This window comes from Telopea speciosissima, chromosome 3 (genome assembly GCF_018873765.1).
Source record: "Telopea speciosissima isolate NSW1024214 ecotype Mountain lineage chromosome 3, Tspe_v1, whole genome shotgun sequence".
NCBI lineage: Eukaryota > Viridiplantae > Streptophyta > Magnoliopsida > Proteales > Proteaceae > Telopea > Telopea speciosissima.
In genome coordinates, this window is record NC_057918.1 from 26,604,111 (window position 1) to 26,625,502 (window position 21,392).

The window sequence follows — 21,392 nt, forward strand, 5'->3', positions numbered from 1 at the left end:
ATAGTGAAGCTTTTGTTATCATTGAAAACCAATCTTTCTCTTCATGTGATTGTAGAGATTGTGAAATATAAAGTAATTTCTGAACATAGAAAAATTTATTCCAAATACCAACACACAATAAATAACAGTTTATTACAGACTCTCAAAGAACTACATTGTATTCTGAAGAAGACAAAAATGCCAGAACTCCAGTGACATTATATTCTGCAAGAATTCAAGCTGTTGGCCTGGGAAACCATGACATAAATAAATAATGGTCCCAACTCCCAACCCAGTACTTAGTTGAATTACAATGACTACAGTCAAATCTTTGGTTCTCTCATCCACTTGAAGAATAACAATTTCATATTTTATACAGGTAAGAGAATTATGGTGCAAATTAAATTGCAAGCACACCATCACTGGAGTCCTGAAACATTTTGATATTGTATCACTATCTCAAAATTGTTATTGAACCACAAATCTCCAATAAACAGCTAAGAAAATTTTACATCAGGACCATAAATCCCCAAAAGAAATGGAAAATTAGATATCAGTACACAGATCCCAAAAACCAGGTCTCAGTGGTCATGGAGATTCAACTGCATTGACAATCTTCAGATTTTTTTTTGGAAGGAGGGGGGGAGGAGAGAGAGATTGAAATATGCAAAAAAAATAAATAAATAATGTTTGGATATGTAACCCCATCATTGCGCTCTTCAAGATGACAGACCTGTTATCACCCACATTATCTGCCAAGAACAGTAAATAAATGAGTTAAACCCCAAATACAGAACAGCATCAGGTTTGGCACCACACAAATAAGTGCCCAACCCTTTCTTTGTTTCTAATGCAGTGCCTGAAGCTGGAGCCTCTTGACAGTGACATCCAGCATACTTACATCATTCCTATGTCATCATGCTTAAGGACCAGAAGATAAATATACACAAAAATGAATGAGGCATGAGAGTTCTATAAAGACTAAAGAGACCTGCTTTTTCTTTGTCTGGTAACCAGGACAAGTGTTCCAAATGCCACCATTATTGCAACCTTTACTACCTGTATAACAGAAATAGATACTGCTTCATACTTTAATTTACTGATGAAGAACAGGAAAAATGTTATTTATTTGCTGATATCAGCAAGCAGGGATTTGAACTTGGACTAGAAGTCAAGTATTCTTCACAATGTCTTTCTACTGGAGTTATACACAGTCAGGCATATGATGGACTAAGAGCCAGATGATATTCAAGGCTGTTTTAAAGGTCTAGGGATAAAGGAAGCTAAAAATAAACTGAAATCAAACCAGGATCAACAATAGTTAATAAATAGATAACAAGTAGAACATTGGTTCCAATGTCTAGGCAGCAGATTAGTTGTTGCAGATTCAACTAGTTGCTATAATCAATAAATCTATCACCCAAGTATTGATTTAATCAATCACCCATTTAACTTTATTAGCAAAAAATTTAAAAGATTCTTGCTGAATTTTGGGTGCCTATGAACAACTCGAAACCACCTGGTTGACAACTTGCCTAAGGAGGCCCAAACGCCTTGGTGTTGCATAGCTGCCCTTCAGTAAAATAGCATCATGCATATACACAAGATATTGTACGAACAAGAATCTTTCATTGTCCTGTGGGAATTTTGTATCCTCCTCTTAGGAGAGAAGGAATTTACTGAGAGTCATCACCTAGATTAGGGTCTAGGACCCATGAATATGACTCCAATGGGGACATGGTTCAACCAATAGAATGAGTATGTGTCAAGTTGCGGACCAAGGAAGGTATTAGGCATTTTCTTATTTATTTGGTATTTTTATAAAATAATAAACATTCTAACCTAAACACATGGATCACATCATGATCCACATAATATAAAAATAAAATCACAAAGATATGATAGTTAAAAGAATTGGAAATGATGGAGAAACGAGAAAAGACATACCTTTATTCATGCGCTAAAAACCAAGTTAGTAGACATAGAATAATATACATAAGAGATCTAAACTACTATTATCATCCAAAAGAAAACCCTGAACATGTATATGCTATATTAATTACAGAAACGCCATTCTATGGAAAGATAAAGTAAACATAAACGATGAAAAAATTTGGATTAAAAAGAGAGTGAAAAACCATAGAATATCTCTAAATGCAAAACCTAATCCATCATACAAAAGATAATTAAGAGAAAAGTAAATAATGAAAAATAAATTATCCTAACACGATTAATAATATAAAATAGATAAATCATCACAGAAAATAAAATTAAAATTATTTGGAAATGCGTGCATAAAAACAATCTAAATTTCTTAGAATGCATACATATATGCATAAAACAATACGAATAAATGGAAAATAAAATCTAAAAAATATAAAAAACATGTAATACTTATTTATTATGTTGTGAACACAGAAATGATCTCATTCTATTGATTTGGGATTAAAAAAAATGAAAAAATCTACATAAAACAACGCATGCAATGCAAAACAGTAAATCTGGAAAGCTGCAAAACATAACAAGCAAAATCCAAAATAAATATAGATAGAGGTAAGAATTTGAGAAAATTACTAAATAAATATTAAGGTATAAACTAACTAAACCCATGAAAAGCCCCATGAGAAAACAGAATTAAAACTAGGAATTAGTGGCATATTGCTGCTGCCCAGTTTTGGGGCAATAACGATATACCTTCGCATAAAAAGGGATAACTTGAGAAATACTAAACCAAATTGAATGAAACAAAAAAAGATGAAAGTGGACTCACAGAGGGGGACAAGAACTAAATTGAAGTGCCTGAAGGCATGCATAGCTCAGGTTAGAATGTCGAAAAGTTACTGCAATGAACAATGAAAACCATCTTTCTGCAGATAGGGTCTTTTCCACTGTATTTTTGGATGTCATAGGACATGGACAAAGGCCTTATTTGTAGCTGAGGAGGTAGCTTATTCTCATACTGATGTTTTGACACCAATTTCATCCAAATCCACTGGATATTGGGTGAGATATGGACAAGACAAGATCAATGGTTCAAAATAGGCCATGAGGTTTTCAATCCAATCTGTGAGAGGTTTGGCCAACTTGAATCACGTTAGACCTCATCCAAATCCTTCCTAAGAGTCCAAAATAGTGTTCTAGAGTCTAGACTCGAAGTCTAAATTGATAACTTTTTACCAATAAAATCTTTAAAAGTTCATAACTTTCAAACCATAGGTCTATATTGAGTGATTCAAATTGCGTTAGAAATATTATTTCGAGTACTATCCAAAAAGGGCATACCCAGTGCACGAGGCTCCCACAACTGCAGGGTATGGGGAGGGTCATAATGTGCGCAGCCTCACCCCTGCTTTCACAGAGAGGCTGTGTCCAGACTCGAACTTGTGATCACTTGGTCACAATGGAGCAACCTTGTCGAGTACTATCCAATGGTAAGAAAGTAAAGAACCACTTAACCAAAAAATATTTTGGAAAAAATCCATTTGAAAGTGGATCTCATGAGACTAAAAATAAAACTTTATAAAATAAATAGGCAAATGAACTGTTTTTCAAACAATGTTTAATACAAGGTCTTTAATGATAAAAAATACCCAATCACAAAGTTTGGACTAATTTTAAAGTCGTTTGACCCAAATTTGATCCAGTCAATCTTCCCTGGGGTATTGCAGTCATTTTACAGAGCTATCTCTCTCGGCCATTTTGAGATGGTTCAAAACATTAGCTGGGACACAAGACTTCCAAAGCCATAAATAGACTCCACATAATATCCAAGAGCATTCAATCATCATCACCGTGTAAACCTCAAGGGTGACAATGAGGTGTCTACAGATAAAAGTTCCAACGCCCTCCCCTTTCTAGGACGCTTGGTCGATTTGGGGCTAGTAACAAGAATTAAAATGCAAAATGTGAAACAGGATGAAAAGGAACAATTTTGTAAATTTTGTTTGGTGTGCATATTTTATGTATATCATCTAAAAGTCATTACAGAATGAAATGTCTACTAGTATGCAATAGAGACAGGAAGAGACCTGTCCAATCAGTCCTCCAGAAATTGTAACATCTCCAGAACCTTCAGGATTCAGTGTTCTTGAACATTGAGAAGTCATGTCATCTTTATTTACCCAAATATCACTATCATCATGGATGTTATGCTGAAAATTCCAACATTATAAAAGCATAATGGTTAAAATAACAGTTGGGAAGAGAAACGATAAAAGACTGCTTGACACACATTCATCTCAACTAAACAGGAACCAATCCTACAATCCTTATAGCAAGAACAGTAACAGAACTTAAAATTTTTTAGCTTGTAGCAAAATCCCATTTTTTGCATGGGTTCTTTCTAGTCAAGCATCTGTCTAGGATTTAAATACTCCACATATTCAGGTGCAAAACTTTTAAAATCCCTTTTCGAATGGCATAAATTAGCATCACCATAAATTATGGTTTCAAGTTTCTTTTTCCAAAAAAAATCCTTGTTAATAAAGATGCACTTACGTTTATTATGCCCTATCCTATAGGCTATTACATTTATTACACCCTCTTCTATTATAGTCTCAGTTTCCTTTATTAGAGTTAAAAAAAAAAAACAAAAAAAACTTATGTACAACTCAAGGCACATGTCTATTCACTTTGTGAAGTTGGACTCCATGACATCCTGCAGATTCTGATTCTCCTATCCTTATCCATACAATTGAATACAAGAATTCTAGTAGCAAAATACCACTTTTTTAGTGTTGTTTGAAACGCGTGATTCACAATCTTCAATAAAGGATCGAGTGCTTTTGGACCCAAACCATAACATACAATCATTTGCTGACAGAAAATCCTACGACTTATTCTTGGATTGTATCCCTTGTTCCAATCCAAGATCCGGTTCAAGAATTGTAGAATCCCTCAGACCACAGGAGTTGTTATTTCTTATATTAACAGTGATATGAAAGTTTTAAAAGTTATAATGCTATAGTTTGTTTGCTCCCCTCCCCCCATCCCCCCTCTTCTGTATGAATGTGTTATGTCTATTGTGTTCTGGCCACTTGCTACGGCTTCTTACATTATAATTACAGGTATACAAGTATACAACCTATGTAATTTGATGTATGGGCACCTCATTCTTTTTCCTTTTTCTGTTACTTACATCAACTGTAGCATTGATGAAAAACTTGAACAAGCCAGTTTATTTGCAAATCAAGAAACATTGGTAAGAGAAAAATTGCTCCGATATAACTTTTTTCATTTTCCTGATGCTTTAGTCAATCAATTAATCATTACACCAATGAAAGTTAGTGCAAAATATTTGGACTGGCCAATGTATGGTGGATAAATGGGTAGTGTTAGATATTTTATTAAAGCAATAATCATTGAATGTGAATCTTGTCACCACCTCAACCCATGTCCTTCTATCTATGCAGTTACTGGTCTCCATTGCATACAAACAAATCATTTCAGTTGACCACCATTTTGCCACCAATTGAGGACACTCTTAAGTTACCCAGGATTCATCTGTTTCTACTTTTTCCTTGCTATTTCTAGCCAGTCATCCATCTTAAATATCTAATTTCAATTTTGCTCATTCATGGGACATGTTATTTTTTATTCCGCAACATCTTGTTAAATGAAGGATGAAAAGTTTTGTACAGCACCAGAAAATGTGTTTGGCTTTATGCCAGAGGGCCAACCATCAGGCATCAACAGCATCTTCTTACTTAGACAATTGACAAAGGAACTCGATACGAAGAGCAAAATTTACCTTCACATGGTATTTACTGTTCCCAAAGAAAGCACATAATAAAAGTTCTTACAGAGAGATGGTTTTGAAATATCTGGGAAAAAGGGAGCCTCAAGTGGATCCTTAAGGAGTCTCAAGTAGATATGATATTGACTTGATTAAGGACATTTACAAGGGACTGAAGGCTGCCATGAGAGTAACTGGCTAGGAGACAAGCGACTTTCTAGTTACACTAGATTTACACTTGGGAGCGGCATCAAACCTTTATGTGTAGTCATCAACCAAATAACTTGGGCCCATACAAGAGTTCCCATAGTGTATGGTTTCTATGATCTTCAATATAAGTGACTAGCCAGGGGCTTATGAAAAGCTATAACTAAGAGAAGTGCTTTAAAAATATAAATGTTCTAAATTAAACAGACTAAGAATATAAGCTTAGACAGTGGATAGTATTTGGTTGAATGGACTTGAACCTGCAATAATTTTTCAGGATTATGTTTTCTGGGTAAGAGAATTTTCACGGTTTCAGAAAGGTGCCTTGTGTCCGACTGGAATCAAATGTTGTGGGAAGGGAGAGTTTATTACTCTTCTTTGTATAGATTTTGAGGGTCGAGATTCAGTTCCTTTTGTAAGCTTGTGACCATGCAAGTGTCGGGGAGGCAGCATAAAAAGATTTAAGTCTCAGGATCAGATTTGGTGGATTGACCAGCACTGATATAGCTGATCTAGTCGTTGGCCAATACCACCAGTATTCCATCAAAGACTGGCCATTATCAGGCCAGATCAGTCAATCCAGATCAGGATTGGTCATGTCCTATCCAGTCTGCGATCCTTAGATTTAAATCCTTGAAATAACTAATAGCAGTTTAGCACAGTACTTCCATTGCTGATTAAAAAAAAAAGAATATATTGAGTATAATTTTAGAAGAGATGGCAGAACTGTGGGGGGAGAGGGTAGTGAATTCCCAATTACAACTGCTTACATCAAGGATCAGCTTTAAGCCCTAATTTGTTTGTGCTTATCATAGATGAATTAATTAGAGACATTCAAGATCAGATCTTTTCGTGTATGCTTTTTGCTGATGAGATTGTTTTGGTGGATGACACAAAAGCAGGGATTAACACCAGGTTGGAATTATGGAGATCAACCTTGGAATCAAAAGGTTTTAAGATAAGTAGAATAAAAACAGAGTATATGGTGTGTAACTTTTAGTAAAAATATGGTAGATAATGAGGTGGTGAAAATTGATGAGAGGGAGATTCCGCAAATTGATTATTTTAGGTATCTGAGCTCAATCATAAATAAAGGAGAAGAAATAGAGGATGATGTTACACAGAAAATTAAAATAGGATGGATGAAGTGGAGAGGTGTGTCCAGAGTGTTACGTGATCAACGAATTCCATTAAAACTTAAAGGAAATTTTATAGGACAGTCATACGACCAGCTATGATGCATTGTGCTGAATGTTGGGCAGTTAAGAAACATCATATAGATAAACTCAGTGTAGCTGAGATGAGGAAATTGAGATGGTTGTATGGTAGAACTAGGAAGGATAAAGGAATGAGCAAATTAGAGCTGATTTAGGAATAACTTTGATACATGACAAGCTGTGAGAAAGTTGTTTGAGGTGGCATGCCATGTGCAACGGAGGCCTCTAGATGCTCCAGTATGGAGTTGTGATTTGATTCAGATTGAAGGAGCTAGAAGAGCCAGGGGTAGACCTAAAATGACTCTGGGAGAAGTAGCCAAGACAGACATGCATAGATTAGGCCTTGTTACAACTTACAAGTATGGCGTTGAATAGAGTGGATTTGAGGGTAAGGATCCATGTAGCTGACTCCATTTAGTTGGGATAAGGCTGAGTTGAGTTGAGTTGAATTTTATTTTAGATGGACTAGAGACTACAATATTATTGTTAACTTTCTAGAGACGGGATGTGTGACTCACATCCGTGGGCAGAGTTTGCCATTTCTTAGTACGGTAGGTAGAGCTGGAACTGGCAGTTAAAAAGGTTCCAAAATTCGCCATCTGTGTCTCAGGGTGGCTATCCATGGGATTTATTAGAGGATGAGACACACTGAATTGGAGCTAGTGGGTGAACTGGAGGTGTCTCTCTGGAGATTGAGCAATCGACAAAAAACCAATCAAATAAAAAGGGTCATGATTTGATAATTACAAAAAACTTATGTCACATAACCTACTAATAGATTTTGGATGAACACAGAACAAACAGGAGCAGGAGAATATGTGTGATCCTAATAAAGTAAAACATGAGGGATCAAGTTTTGAATAACAGGTGGAAAATGAATGAAATATTAAAAGATCAAATGAGGACATTAAAGTTCCTCAAAGTAGAAAAGATAAATCTCTGAGAGAATATTCTACAACTCTCATGTTTAGAAAGTTGACAACCGTATATGGTACAAGAATACAGAGAAGTTAAACCTAAGGAAATGAAAACACAGTGCAGATGATTAATGAAAACTATCTAAACAGGGCACTGGTTTTTTTCTTTGACACTAATCATAAATTTTCTACCCTTATGTGACAAAGATAGTCTATTTTCTGAAATTAGGCCATGTCAGACACCATGACAGATGCACCCATCAGACAATAATGCTGAAACTTCTCTGTTCTGTCCAGAAGACTCAAATTCACTAATCCACAACTACTTGTGGTCAGCTATGAGAATCTTATTCTGACCTTCCACTTTTTTTTTAAGGCCATATTTTCTATGGAGCCATAAGAACACATGTCTCTTTTCACCACTTACAACCTAGACCACTTTCAGCCGTCCCCTTATCCTTTATATACCTACAATTTTCAACACAAGTTTCCTTTTGCATTCATTGATCTTTGATATTCCTAAGTCCTCTCAAATGTATTTATTTCTAACTCGGTTTTCCTAATCTTGCTATTCATCATCTTAAATACAGTCATTTTATGTATATCTTGTCTTTTGTTCCCCAACATTTAGCTCCCTAAAACAATTCTGGCATCATTGCCATCTTATAGAATTTATCCTTTGGTTTTTAATGAACATGTTGACCACACAACACACCAGAAGCTCCTCGACACTTCTTTCATTGAGCTACACAAACCTCCATGGATCTAACTTGGCATATACTACCTCTCTAGTCACATCCAGAAAAGCTGTATCATCAACAGAAAATATACCCCATGAAACTTCATTGTATAGATATTGATCCATAACTAATGAAAAGAGGTTCCAGCTCAATGTACCCCTCCTGAAGGAACCACAAGGACTAGTAACACATTTGTCTCTACTAGAAATTTTAAACTTTTTACAAATCACGGTGAGTCTATTAGTTTGCCATATGGGCTTGATATCATGGACCTTGAAGCTCTCTGTAAAGACAACATGTCATGGAAGGGTGTTTTTATCTTCAGAGACAATAAAATCCAAAGGTCCTCCTTCAGAGCTGAACTAAAATAGAATCATTGAATGGATATCGTCTGTATAAAAATTAACTTCGTGAGTTGCAACAACAACAACTCAGCCTTATCCCAACTAAATGGGGTCGGCTAAACAGAACCTTGCACCGATAAAAGATTGATAACGTAAAAAAGAAAAGAACATAACAGCAATAATGACACATCACAGCATTGTTCTAACTAAATGGGATCAGCAACATGGATCTTTGCCCTCCAATCAGCTCTATTCAAGATCATGCTTGAAACAAGACCTAAACTATGCATGTCTTTCCTAACCACTTCTCCCAAAGTCACTAAACCAGATTATGCATATGAGATCAACATAGTCACTTAGGTTGTAATTCCACAATGCATGTGTCTCTTCTGGCTGCTCAGTGGATCCAAGGTATTTTAAGTCCATAATGTGAATGATCACATAGGTACTGTTATAAAGTTTTTTTTCCCTAAGAAAAAAATTGAAGGATCACACTTTATTTGACCTCTTTGTATATATACATTTTACTTATTTGTGGGGGAGATTTTCCTACTGTCACATTGAAAAGCAAGCTTCTAAAAAGGATCAATCTAAACAAGCTAAATAAATGCAATAGCATTAGGGGAAGATAAAGCACCTCATCAAATGCATCCATCTTAAACAGACTCATCTCTCTTTGATGGGTTTCTCTGCATACACCCCAGTTTCCCATGAGTTCCATCACTTGTTTACTCCCTGCTGTTATACACAAACGTCTGGACCCATCTGGTAATATCCAGCTTCCTGGTCTTTCAACTTCAGAATGTGCTACTGATTTGTTCCATATGTTTGAAGCTCCAAAGATATTTATCTTATCTGAATTTTCTCTGCAATTTCTGCATCCATTGTCCTTTAACACAAAACCAAGAGAAGAATCTTGTTGGTCTGTGCATAAAGCACAAGGTTTGTTTGTAGCCAAAGGCCCATCAAGCGTCCTTCCTGAAACTGTAGCAATTTCTGTTATAGATGGTCCACTGAAGTCTTCTGGAGACTCACTCTCTTCACGTCTATATTCTAATTTATCCACTCCTCTGAACTTAGTTATTCCACTTGAGTTTGTTTGGTAGGTTGAGGTGTTATTTGAACTCACCACCACCAACTGCCCAGGGCTGTGTGGTAAGAGCTTCCCAGATGGTCCATGTACAGTCTGTGCATCCAATCCAACTTGATCCCCATGTTTTGTCGTATGATTTGGACTTTGTTGCCTCACTTCCCCGAATCTTGCACTAGATAAAGAATTCAAATGCTTAGATGATATCTGTTTCATTGACTTAGTTTTCTCTCTAATAGTTTCTTCCTCAAAAGGACCTCTCAAAGGATATTTTAGACCAGTCTTTCTTGATTGGGACGTTGTTGTTGGTGCATTACCATCAGCTCCCACTTCCTGCTTTCAACCAATTTTGTGAATTTCAACCAAGAAAATATATGAAAACATTTACTTATGTTACAAAAATAAAAAAACGTAGTACACAAAGCACTGAGACAGAAGTACCTGAGCTAGACTACTTTCAAAGGCACTTATCAGATTCCTTACACTGCTAGGAGTTCTCTCCAATGTGGTCTCCTTAGGGGTATGAGTTTGATCTTTTCTCATTACAGCAGGAGCGGAATGCTTAGTTTTCGTATCAGATGATTCTGAGCAACCTAATTGAGAATCTATCACTTCCAGTGAAGCAATTGGCTTCACAGGAACATCTGCAGGAGGTAAATTTATCTCAATCTTTCCATCAAAATTCATAAGATAAGCTTTGGTTGGATCAAGGACATTAAGATCTTGCGACAGTGGAGCCTCTGATGGATTTGCTTCACTGCCGTCTGTAGGATCCACAACAGATGAAGGGGATGTCAGTTAAACTAAACCAGTTCATTCATTCCCCATCGATGGGAAAACAGAATGCAACAGGTAGTGAGAAGAATCCTTAACTGGGGCTGTTTTCTCCAGTTGATCAAGTGGGGTTCCATCTTTGTTTACAGGACAAGACTCTGGATTGTTGCTGTGACTAACTGGATTGGATATTGAAACACCTTGAATGTATCGCATTCCAATGCTTAAAGCTTTGTCTTGAGCAGGTTTTTCTTGAGAATATTGAGAAAATGCAGGATTTAATCATCAAGAAAATGACTTTTCAATAGAAGTAAAAAAAATATTTATATTAAAAATTAAACTAAAGTTTATTTTAATTTTATTTCTTTTTAAATTTCCCCTTCTTGGTATGTTCACTTTCAGCAAGTTCATTTTTCTTTATCATAAACTATGACAAGCTGGGATTAAACCTGCAACCTCATGTTTGAGGGACAATGACGGTGATGCAATATTAACACCAACAGTAGGATCCGGAGCAGCAGGAGTGTCCAACTGTCTATGACTGCTGCTGAGCTCCTCATGTTTCTTCTTCAATGCAGATTCTCTCTACAAAAAATAGAAACCTTAAAAAGTTAATAGTACTGAAAATAACCAAAAAAAAAAAAAAACAGAAAAGAAGAGCTAAGTAAAATACTTTGGTGAACATCTTGCCACTTAAAACTGAAAAAACATGAGACTAATAGCTGGTTATTTGAACCAACTATACAAGTTCTATTATGAATCCCCCCTCCCCTCCCCCTTGCAATGAGACATTTCATGTATGAGCAAAAAATAACAGAGTATTGGATCCTGGTCACTTGACTCTCTCTTTTGGAACTGTCTAAAATGAAGTTGTTTTACAGTGTCCTGGATGAAGCAACTTAACTATAACATGGGATTGCTCAGGCTTCCTGATCTAGTAAAAGACCCGATGAGGCAGGCTAATAATGTAGATCAGTTATGTAATCAATAACATTTGTAATAAAAAAGATGGCCTATATCATATAAAAAGATTTACCATTTCTCGAATCCGCTTGCGCTCTTCATCACTGAGGATGAATTGCAGTTTCATGTGCAGCTGCCCTCCTCCTTCAAGAGGAAAGAGATCATCCCAGATTTCCTTTTCAACAATGGACATCGTCTCTACACCTGCTAAAACTAGACTAATCAGCACTCTCCCAGAAAATATTAGAAAGAACCCAAAAGGAAGAATAAAATAACCATCAATATATACAGAGTAGAAATGAAATTTAAAACCAACAGAACTAGACAAACAATTAATTTTTTACAGAACAGATTCATGGCACCTGTCCGCGATAGCTCATTCCCATTGCCATCCAGGAGAGTCAGAACCAAGTTGTCACGTAAAGCCGTCAATGGACTGCATTAGATTTGTGCAGTTTACCTTGAGTTAACTGTTCTTAAGAACCAAAAAGAAATTGACAGGGGAGGGAAGAGAGCTGTGCTTACAAAGAGAAGTCTCCCTTGCCCATTGTTTGATATTCCCTCTTGCCCATGGAAACTGATCCAATATCCCAATAATACAAACATCAAAATAGTTGTACTTATATGCAAACTTCCACATTCAGAAAACTAAGAGAGAGAGAAAGAGGACACAGACCCTTTACAGATATTGACGATGAAAAAGAGGATGAGTATGAAGATGGAAGGTCCACGTCCAGAACTGGAATCAATTGAGAGAATCACAAGAGATTGCTGATTAGTCCAATGCAATGAATGATTTTAACTCCAAAGCAACTTTTGTGTGGGGACAAGGAGTGCATTACCGGAAACTTGAATTGTTCCTGGCATCTGGGAAGTGGGAATTCTCTAATACACCGTTGCACCAATCAGCAGTAGTTGCTGGACTTGTAGTCTCACGGTGGTCGAAGGAAGATCAACGGCTAGAGAACCAAAGAGGGTATTCCGGCAATACTGTAGCAACTGATGAGTGATGATAACAAAATTGATATGATATGGCCTTAGCCAAACCTTTGCCTCGTTCTTTTATTTTGGATGTACTTTAATTGGACCGATTTGGACCAAGCAAATCTCTCGTCTGCTGTGGATTGTGGACCTCTGCTTGGCTTTGGCTTTTGGGCCCTCTCGGTTCTGCCATGGCTGTGAGGTGTCTGAGTCAGAGACCCCTGGGGAGTGGAGAGTTCCCTTTCATCCATTAATTAATTTTGATTTCTTACCCAATTATACCTCCAGACCTCCTTTTCTCTTTCAATTCAACATTCAAATTTGGTCCATAAGCACTCCCCAACCACAATAATTTAACAGTGATCCTGTTCCATGGCATTAAACAATAGTTTCAACATTCTCTCTCTCTCTCTCCTAAGGACAAGCAAATTGTCTTTTTCCTTCAAGTAGGCACTGTAGTAAAACAAAAGCATTCAGAGAGGGGAGAGGGATTCTGGAAAATCTTCAAGTTCCGTGACTCAGCCTCCTTGTTTCATTATCATGGTCATTGTTTGAGGAATTATCGATTTTGCCCAATACAAAAAATCAGGCAATTTCTAGGGTTCAAGTCCAATTCTGATTGGTTTTGGTCGATTCTTGGCTGACGGGCTAATTACATTACCGATTCTGCTTCCTCGAACCTTGATCACAGTACTCATGTACCTGTTGAAACTTGAAACCCAGACAGAGTTATAAAAATAAAAAAAAAACCCGGAATCAGGATCCGAATCAGGTCCTGAATCAGTTAACAACTGATCAAAATTGGCCATATTCTGACCTAACCTTAGAATCTGTACATACATGGATTTGCCTTTTTGAAGGACAATTTTTTGGTGAAATCTGGGTGACACTTTAGGCTTTATGGAAAGAGCCTATGGGGAATGGCCGAATGGGGTCAGATTCAAATGCTTGGGCTTTCACTGAGACTTAAGATTGGCCCCAAACCCATTCTTTAGCAGGGCAGATTGGCCTAAGCGTTCAGTAATGGAGCAAATTCTCACTGATTACACCAGATTACACCATTTCCTCCATTGTAATGATCTACTGCTAGACAAGGAAAGCATCACCAATAAGCCCAATGAGTACCATACTGTGTATTGGCTGGAATGCATGTTACTTTTAAGTCAATGATCAAATGACTTTCAATCTTGAATAAACTCTGTTTAAGAGTATCTTAGATTTCACATTGCAGGCCTTATACCATGGCTCCATGGTTCTTGCAATGCTTTCTCAATTGCAAAAACACAGATTTACAAAATTTCAACTGCAACAAAAGGTTTCTACCGGATTTCACTCAAATCACAAACTTGATCATAAAAAGGGGGCCATAACAAACAATAGATAAAGAAATCAAAACTAAGAAATCCACAAAATTTGTCAAACAAAAATAGAGGTTTCAGACTTAGAGACTTGGGATAGATTTTGATCGAATAAACTGTTTAAGAATGGCCTTCTGTTCATCAATACGTTTCTTCTCTTCTGGATCCTTAGGCTTGGTTTTCCTTTTCTCTTCTAATATCCACTTGAAAAGTTCACGCTGCTGGTTCTCTAGGATAGGTGGGAGCACCTTTGGTGGCACTATGATCGATGTGGTGGGTGCTGATTTTTCGGTAACTGTAGTAGTTGTAGTTGTAGTCGTAGTTGCAGTTGGAGTAGAGGGAACATCAACTGTAGTTTCGCCATCTTCTATTACTATATCCTTCTTTTTGGTCCTCATAAACAGATAAGCTACAAAATTCACATGTATCTCAGTAAATACATAGGTGCATTAAGAACCAAAGATCCATTCAATACATTCAAACTCCAGAGTTGAAATCTTCAAAAACATATAAACAGGAAAATGACATAGCAAAAATAGTAAAGCAGGCATTAATGCGATTGGGATTGAAAAGGGGGATATCAGTATCCTAGAGACGATGTATCAAATTATGAGAGTACGAAAAAACAAAACCCCCAAGACAAAGACCTTGTTCAAGAAAATTTCCAATTAATGTTGATGGCTATTTCAATCCACTCAGAGCACAGAGGAGCTCTAGATTAGCATTATTGGCCGATACTAGTTTAATGAATCTATGCTCTAGATTAGCGTCGGTGGCCAACACTACTGCTAATAAATAATGCCAATCCACACCGAAACAGAACCTGCAGGTCTGATTGGTGTTTATGGCCAAAACCAACCACAACTTTATGAAACCCAGAAATCACAAATAAGACAAGTGGATATTGAATTTTCTTCTGAGACTCCTTATACCAAATCGTCTTCATTGTAGTACAGCTCTTGATTCATCAACCTAAACAGTATAGTCGATCTTTATAATTTCTTTGTGACCAATAACATCAGCAACTTAGATGAATTCACTATCATGAATAGCTTCAAGATATGGTCGACTGGCAAAGCCTGGCCTGATTAGCCTAAACAGTCTGATCCAGATGGATGATCATCCGAACGTTCTATATGTTGGACAGACGACCGGCTTACAAATTGGTAAACTGGACAGCACTTGTTTGGACAGGAAAATCTTCCTGAGAGCAAGGTCTGGATTTTGAGCTGCAGGATGTCAACTAGATGCCTATATGGTCGACCGGCCAAATATAGCCATTAATAGTAAAATAGAGCCGTTGCCTCTAATGGCTAGTCATGAGTCATGACAGTAAATTAGACCATGAGGTTGAGGAGGAACTCTCCTTGCCATTACTAATACAAGTTGGGCAATGACGCATATAATGTCTCACATTCTGGTGGGCTTTATAGCATAGACTTGATAAAAATAACACAACAGTGACACCAGGATATGAAGAGTTCTAACTAACTTCACCAGACTTCAATTTGAAAGTATTTCCATCTCTATGACCTCCAGTTGTACATGCACTATGCATATGCCAATGAGCTCAAATGTTAACAACTACATTTCTCTACTGTAAGCACAACTGGAATCAGGGAAGCTAATATGACCAGATTTGTGATAGTAGCACCATTCAGATTTTGTGAATGAATGATAGATTAGTCTCAGTTTTTTTTTTTCTTGGGGGAGAGGGGGGTAGGGATAGATCAGTAGGAAGCACTGTTGCCAGATGCACAACACCTGCGTTAACTCTCTTGGACTTATTCTCGATTCGAAAAATGAGGCAAACCATGTGAATCAAGTCTTCAGACTACTCGCTGTAATTAAGGACCAGTACCTATCTTCATCAAGGATAAGATAAATGAACTAAATATATTAAAGGGATAATTTCTTAGATCCACTAGATAAGAACAGAAATTACAACACACGTAGGTTTCAAATTTGTTTTGCATTCATTAGTTTTAATTTTGAAAAGATTTACTTAATCCCCGTAGTTAGTTATTGGTCATGCCACCTAAAAAGGAAATAAAAGTGAACTTCCGAAAACACCACAATCTCACTTCTCGTTTATGATTGCCGAGTTAGAGTCTCACATTAATATTGTTTTGGAAATCTACATAATCCAAATCCACCGTTTCATTCTAAAAAAAATTAACAGTTTTAATTCAGAATGGGAAAAATAAGCGGGACTAAGGCTGAAACTCTGTTGCACAAGAATTAAATCAAGTATCATAATGTAATTTAGATGAAACTCTGTCCCCAATTACATAACCCTCTCCTTTTGACTGAAGAAAAACATGGGGAGAAAAAAAGCCTGACCTTACCAACCAAGGCTCCAACTATAAGTAGACCTGATTAAAGATAATTTCAATGAATTCAAGGGGGTAAGATAAAACAATTATTGGGTAGTTGGCACACAGCCAATGGACATGTTAGATTTTGGGTTTCCGAAGAATATTAGTGGGGCGGGGAAAATGAGATCATTTCCATCCATGAACATAATATGGATAAATAAGCCCAAATAAAACCTTATTTCTACCTTTTTCATAAATAATAGAGTTCCATTGAGATGGCATGATGATAACCCAAATAAACTGGTCTTATTGTAAAGAAGATTGACCATGCTTGAGCTATACAAAATTCAGCAAAAAAGAAGCCATACCATGAACTACTACTAGTCACCACCCCATTTTGTGAACACTTTAAAAAGTACAGATGACCATGCTTGAGCTATACAAAATTCACCAAAAACGAAGCCAGTCCCCATCCCATTTTGTGTACACTTTTAGAATTACACTCAAATAAATGGAAAAAAAGGGCACAATACTTTAGTTTTCGACACCAACCCCCTGATTATGGCCGGCTATGTGATGTGAAAAGTTCAAAATTGCAGGACTTGAGATTTCAATCCAGGTCCCGACCAACCCCAGTCAAATGTTTTTTTTTTTTTTTTTTGGAAACAAATTTATTTCAATTCATCAAACAGTTATGGAGCAAAATCCAATAATAGCGCTTCAAAACGAGACAGGGAACTTAGGGTTTCGCTAGGTTCATTGCGGGTCATTCATTCAAACTATAAAAGCTCAGAGAGCAATGAGATTGGGGGGGGGGGGGGGGACGAACTGAGTCAACTGACTGACCTCCCACAGCAAGATTCACAGTTAGGAGAAGTGGCCACAAGAACTTGTAGCGTCTGGCAAAAGATTCCTTCGGAGGCTGAGGAGGAGGAGGAGCAGCAGCAGCAATAGGAGTCTCCATGGATGGAGGAGATGAGAATTCTTTGGCCTTGAATTGTTTCAGGTGTGCTGCGAACAATAATTAGCAAAATAAAAACTCCACTAATCAATAACCCAACAGAAGAGATTAGAGAGAGAGAGCATAACCAGAAGTTGGAGGATCAGATTCAGATTACAAAAACCTTTTTTAGGTTTGGTGGTGTAAAGTTTTGGACCATCTGGACCGCCATCACTCATGGTTCTCTTCTCTTCTTCTGCTTCAGGACTTCTTTACTTCTTTCCCGTCTTCTTTCTTCTGTACTCGACTCTCTACATTTACTTGTAAATAAACTTGCCTATATTTACTAAAATTATTCTACCTTAAACTTTTTTTCTAAAACTATCCTGCTTTTAAACTTTTACATCTCCTTCTATCCTCATGTTTTTAAATACTCAGATTGCCTTTCCTTTGCACCTAGTAATCTACTGATCTATTTAACCTACTATGCATCTTCTATTTTTTACTATTTTTATCATTAAAATAATAAAAAATGAAAGCACCCACCCGCTTATTCTCTCTCTTGTTTTTTACTCCATTCGATTTTTTTTTTCCTTCAATTTTTCTATTTAATTAATTTTTTATTCAACATTTCATTCTCATCGTTCTTCTTCGAACAGATCATGGTTCTAAGTATTGGTATCGTATCACCCGTATCGGGCGATACGTACTAGTTTTGCTAGTCACCGATATCGTATCAATACCGTATCGGTAGCACAGTACGAAAAGGGGGTAAAATGGTTAAAAAAACTCATTTTAAAGGAGATTCAGGGGTAATTTTGCTTGATACAGCTGATCCAAGCCGATACTGAATCGATTTTGCAGGTTACCGATACCCGTTCCAATACCGTGCACTAAAACCATGGAACAGATGGACTCTCTTCAAAACACCCCATTTCTTCTCTCTCTTCCTCTTTTTATTCAATTTACATTTTACTATTTTTGATGAGAGTCGATCTGTTCTATGGTTTTAGTGCACGGTATCGGAACGGGTATTGGTAACCTACAAAATCGATATGGTATCGGCCTGGATCGGTTGTATCGGGTCAAAATTACCCTTGAATTTCCTTAAAAAAGAGTTCTCTGACCATTTTACCCCTTGTTAGTACCGTGCTACCGATATGGTATCAGCATGGTATCGGTATCGATGACTAACAAAATCGGTACATCGCCTGTATCGGGCGACACGATACCGACACTTAGAACCATGATCTGTTTGAAGAACAATGAGGATGAAATGTTGAATAGAAAATTAATTCAATAGAAAAATGGAAGAAAAAAAAAAAAAACTGAATGGAGTTAAAAAGGGGAGAGAAGAAGTGGGTGGGTGCTTCATTTTTAACTATTTTAAGGATAAAAATAGTAAGGAGTAGATGATGAATGGTAGGTTAAATAGATTAACAAGTTACTAGGTGAAAAGAAAGGGCAATCTGCGTATTTAAAAACATGAGGGTAGAAGGAGATGTAAAAGTTTAAAAGCAGGGGTAGTTTCAGAAAAGAAGTTTAAGGTAGGGTAGTTTTAATTAATATAGGCTAAGTGTAGGGTAGTGATAGTAATTGCCCCATCATTTATTTATTTCAAACACCTACTATACTAATCTCCCTCATCTATTTCTTGAATCACTGGTGCAAGTTTGGCCCTCTCAGCCCAAACCCGCCCTGAGCCCAAACAGGGCCTAGGCTGTACTTGGCCCTGAGGATGGCTCAAAGTTAGAAATTTTTAGCCCTGAGTCAGTGTCGGGTCAGGTCAGGGTTGAGCCCTTGGGCTGATCCCGGTCAGGCCCAATTTTAAGTTATACTATAAAATATAAATTAAGATATTATATATATTATAAACTTTAAATGTCACACACATTTTGTGATATAATATATCTTATATATGAATATAATAAATAATAAAATATTTTATTATAGTGTTATTTTATGTAATATTGATAATTTTCTTTCCGACCCAACTCAACTCAATCTAGTCCATGCATCTTTCCCTTCCCCCACTCCATGATAATGGCCAATTAGGGTCAACCTGGCCCGACCTTGAGGACAGGTCGGGATTGGATTTTCCAGGCCCTAAGTCAAGGTTGGGCCAGGCCTTTTCCTAACTAAGGGGACTCTCAAGGTTGGGGTGGCATTTTAAAAAGCTTGGCCTAACCCGACCTTGTTGGTGGACTTTTTTGTATTTATTGTCATTTATTTATTTCTTGTATTTATCGTCATTCATTTCTTTATTTTGACAAAAACTTGACATGTGAATAAAGGACCCTTGTTTTTTTTTTTTTACGAAAATAAGGACCTTGAAAGTCTAGATTCGTTCCTGTATAGGTGGACTTTCTTGTATTTATCATCATTCGTTTCTTTCTTTTTTAGAAAAATATTATTTTTTTATTCGATTTCCAAAGCTTTATTTTGACAAAAACTTGACATATGAATAAAGCACCCTAGTTTTTTTTGTATACAAAATTTCAGTCGTCAGATTTTCATCTTTCGACGTACCAGACTAAAAAAATCGCCCAAGAAAAATTGTGTAAGGGCATATTTTACAAGTATCGGTATGAATTTTGGTTAGTACTTAAATTTAGTTGGCATGTTTGTCAACGTCGAATGTTAATTTTCAGATTAATTGGATTACTCTATGGATAGATTTGTTTAAAACGATTAATTTCATTTGGGGAAAAAGAACACTACCTGGGCACGTGTGATATACTGCCTCTGCGCCCAGACACAGGAACGTGAATGTTAATTTTCTAGAAAAACTACTAAGCTATAATTGTGATTAGAGGATTTAGAACTGTCACAACACTTGATATCCAGCTGTCCATAGAATATATTCAATAAATGGGCCATTCGTGCCAAACATTATGTGAATATGGAACCTACAATGTGTTATTAAAATGGGTCAATTAATCTATTTTTAATTGTGAAAATCCTTCTGATATCTGAAAAGGATTGCTTTCACAACCTAAAGGGTAAGTAAACAAATAAGCTCCTGTGTTTAATATTTTAACCTTGCAAGATAGTAAGAGTCAGTCAGATTAATAGTTCAATCTGTAAAGAACATGAAAAAGTTAGACGAAGAAGAAAATTGGAGGGAAGGGGGGGGGGGGAATGGAAAGAAGAGATAAAGAAAGAAGAAATTAAGGGTTTTTTTTTTTATAGAAAAAAAAAATCTAACACTAAATAATAGATAATAAGTTTGTTACAGATCAAGCAGTGGTGATCCTATGATGTAGAGAGGTTGCTTTAGTCGCGCGAGAGTATCGAATAAGTCAATGATCCTATTAGGATCAATAATATTACAAAAAATAAATAAGTGAGCTAGGGAATTAAGTTTTTTGAAAATATGAAAGAAATTCCAAAAAAAATGAGGATCAAAAGGTTCCTTTGTGGCATCTTGTAAGTCATGCGAAGCATTACAGACTTGTACATTCTGCCAACCCTAAGAACGAACAAATTGTAGAAGCCCTCTTGCCTCTGCTTTTATGCTGCTTCTATAATGTAAAGTTCCTTTGAAACACTCCAATGTTTTACTGGTAACTTTAATTGAAGATGGGCCAGAACTGGGCCTAGTATTAGTTAAATTTTGAATAAACCAAATCTAGTTCGAATTTAGTCGCAGACAGGCAAACTGAGAGAATGGCTGTATCAGTCAGGGGCCTCGGCTGATACCGATAGTCCGATACTGATACTGATGCTGATACTAATACTGATATAGATCGGCCGTTTCAGATCGTATTGGACCATTTTGTCACATTGCAGATTTTTAATGATGTTCAAGTAAAACTTCATAAATAGAC

At 36.7% G+C, this 21,392-nt stretch overlaps 2 protein-coding genes across 5 annotated transcripts; both read right to left on the reverse strand.

Moving 5' to 3' along the window:
• Positions 1–669: 669 nt before the first annotated feature.
• Positions 670–12,943, reverse strand: LOC122655717. 4 transcript variants are annotated; one of them, XM_043850011.1, is made up of 12 exons: positions 12,808–12,943; positions 12,642–12,704; positions 12,491–12,542; positions 12,328–12,401; positions 12,039–12,172; positions 11,452–11,587; positions 11,101–11,253; positions 10,670–10,992; positions 9,776–10,561; positions 4,008–4,130; positions 971–1,038; positions 670–731 (listed from the first exon to the last, which is right to left on the reverse strand). In XM_043850011.1, exons 1-12 carry the CDS (start codon positions 12,830–12,832, stop codon positions 728–730), a joined length of 1,941 nt encoding a protein of 646 aa, XP_043705946.1. In that variant the 5' UTR covers positions 12,833–12,943; the 3' UTR covers positions 670–727. The 4 variants fall into 4 exon arrangements, with proteins under 4 accessions (XP_043705946.1, XP_043705945.1, XP_043705944.1 ...); XM_043850010.1 differs by lacking the exon at positions 670–731 and having other exon boundaries at positions 738–1,038; positions 12,039–12,169; XM_043850009.1 differs by lacking the exon at positions 670–731 and having other exon boundaries at positions 738–1,038.
• A 1,190-nt stretch (positions 12,944–14,133) lies between these two features.
• On the reverse strand, positions 14,134–17,847 carry LOC122653831. The gene is made up of 3 exons (XM_043847779.1): positions 17,747–17,847; positions 17,469–17,633; positions 14,134–14,713 (listed from the first exon to the last, which is right to left on the reverse strand). The coding sequence occupies exons 1-3, from the start codon at positions 17,799–17,801 to the stop codon at positions 14,388–14,390; spliced, it is 546 nt and encodes a 181-aa protein (XP_043703714.1). The 5' UTR covers positions 17,802–17,847; the 3' UTR covers positions 14,134–14,387.
• Positions 17,848–21,392: the final 3,545 nt, after the last annotated feature.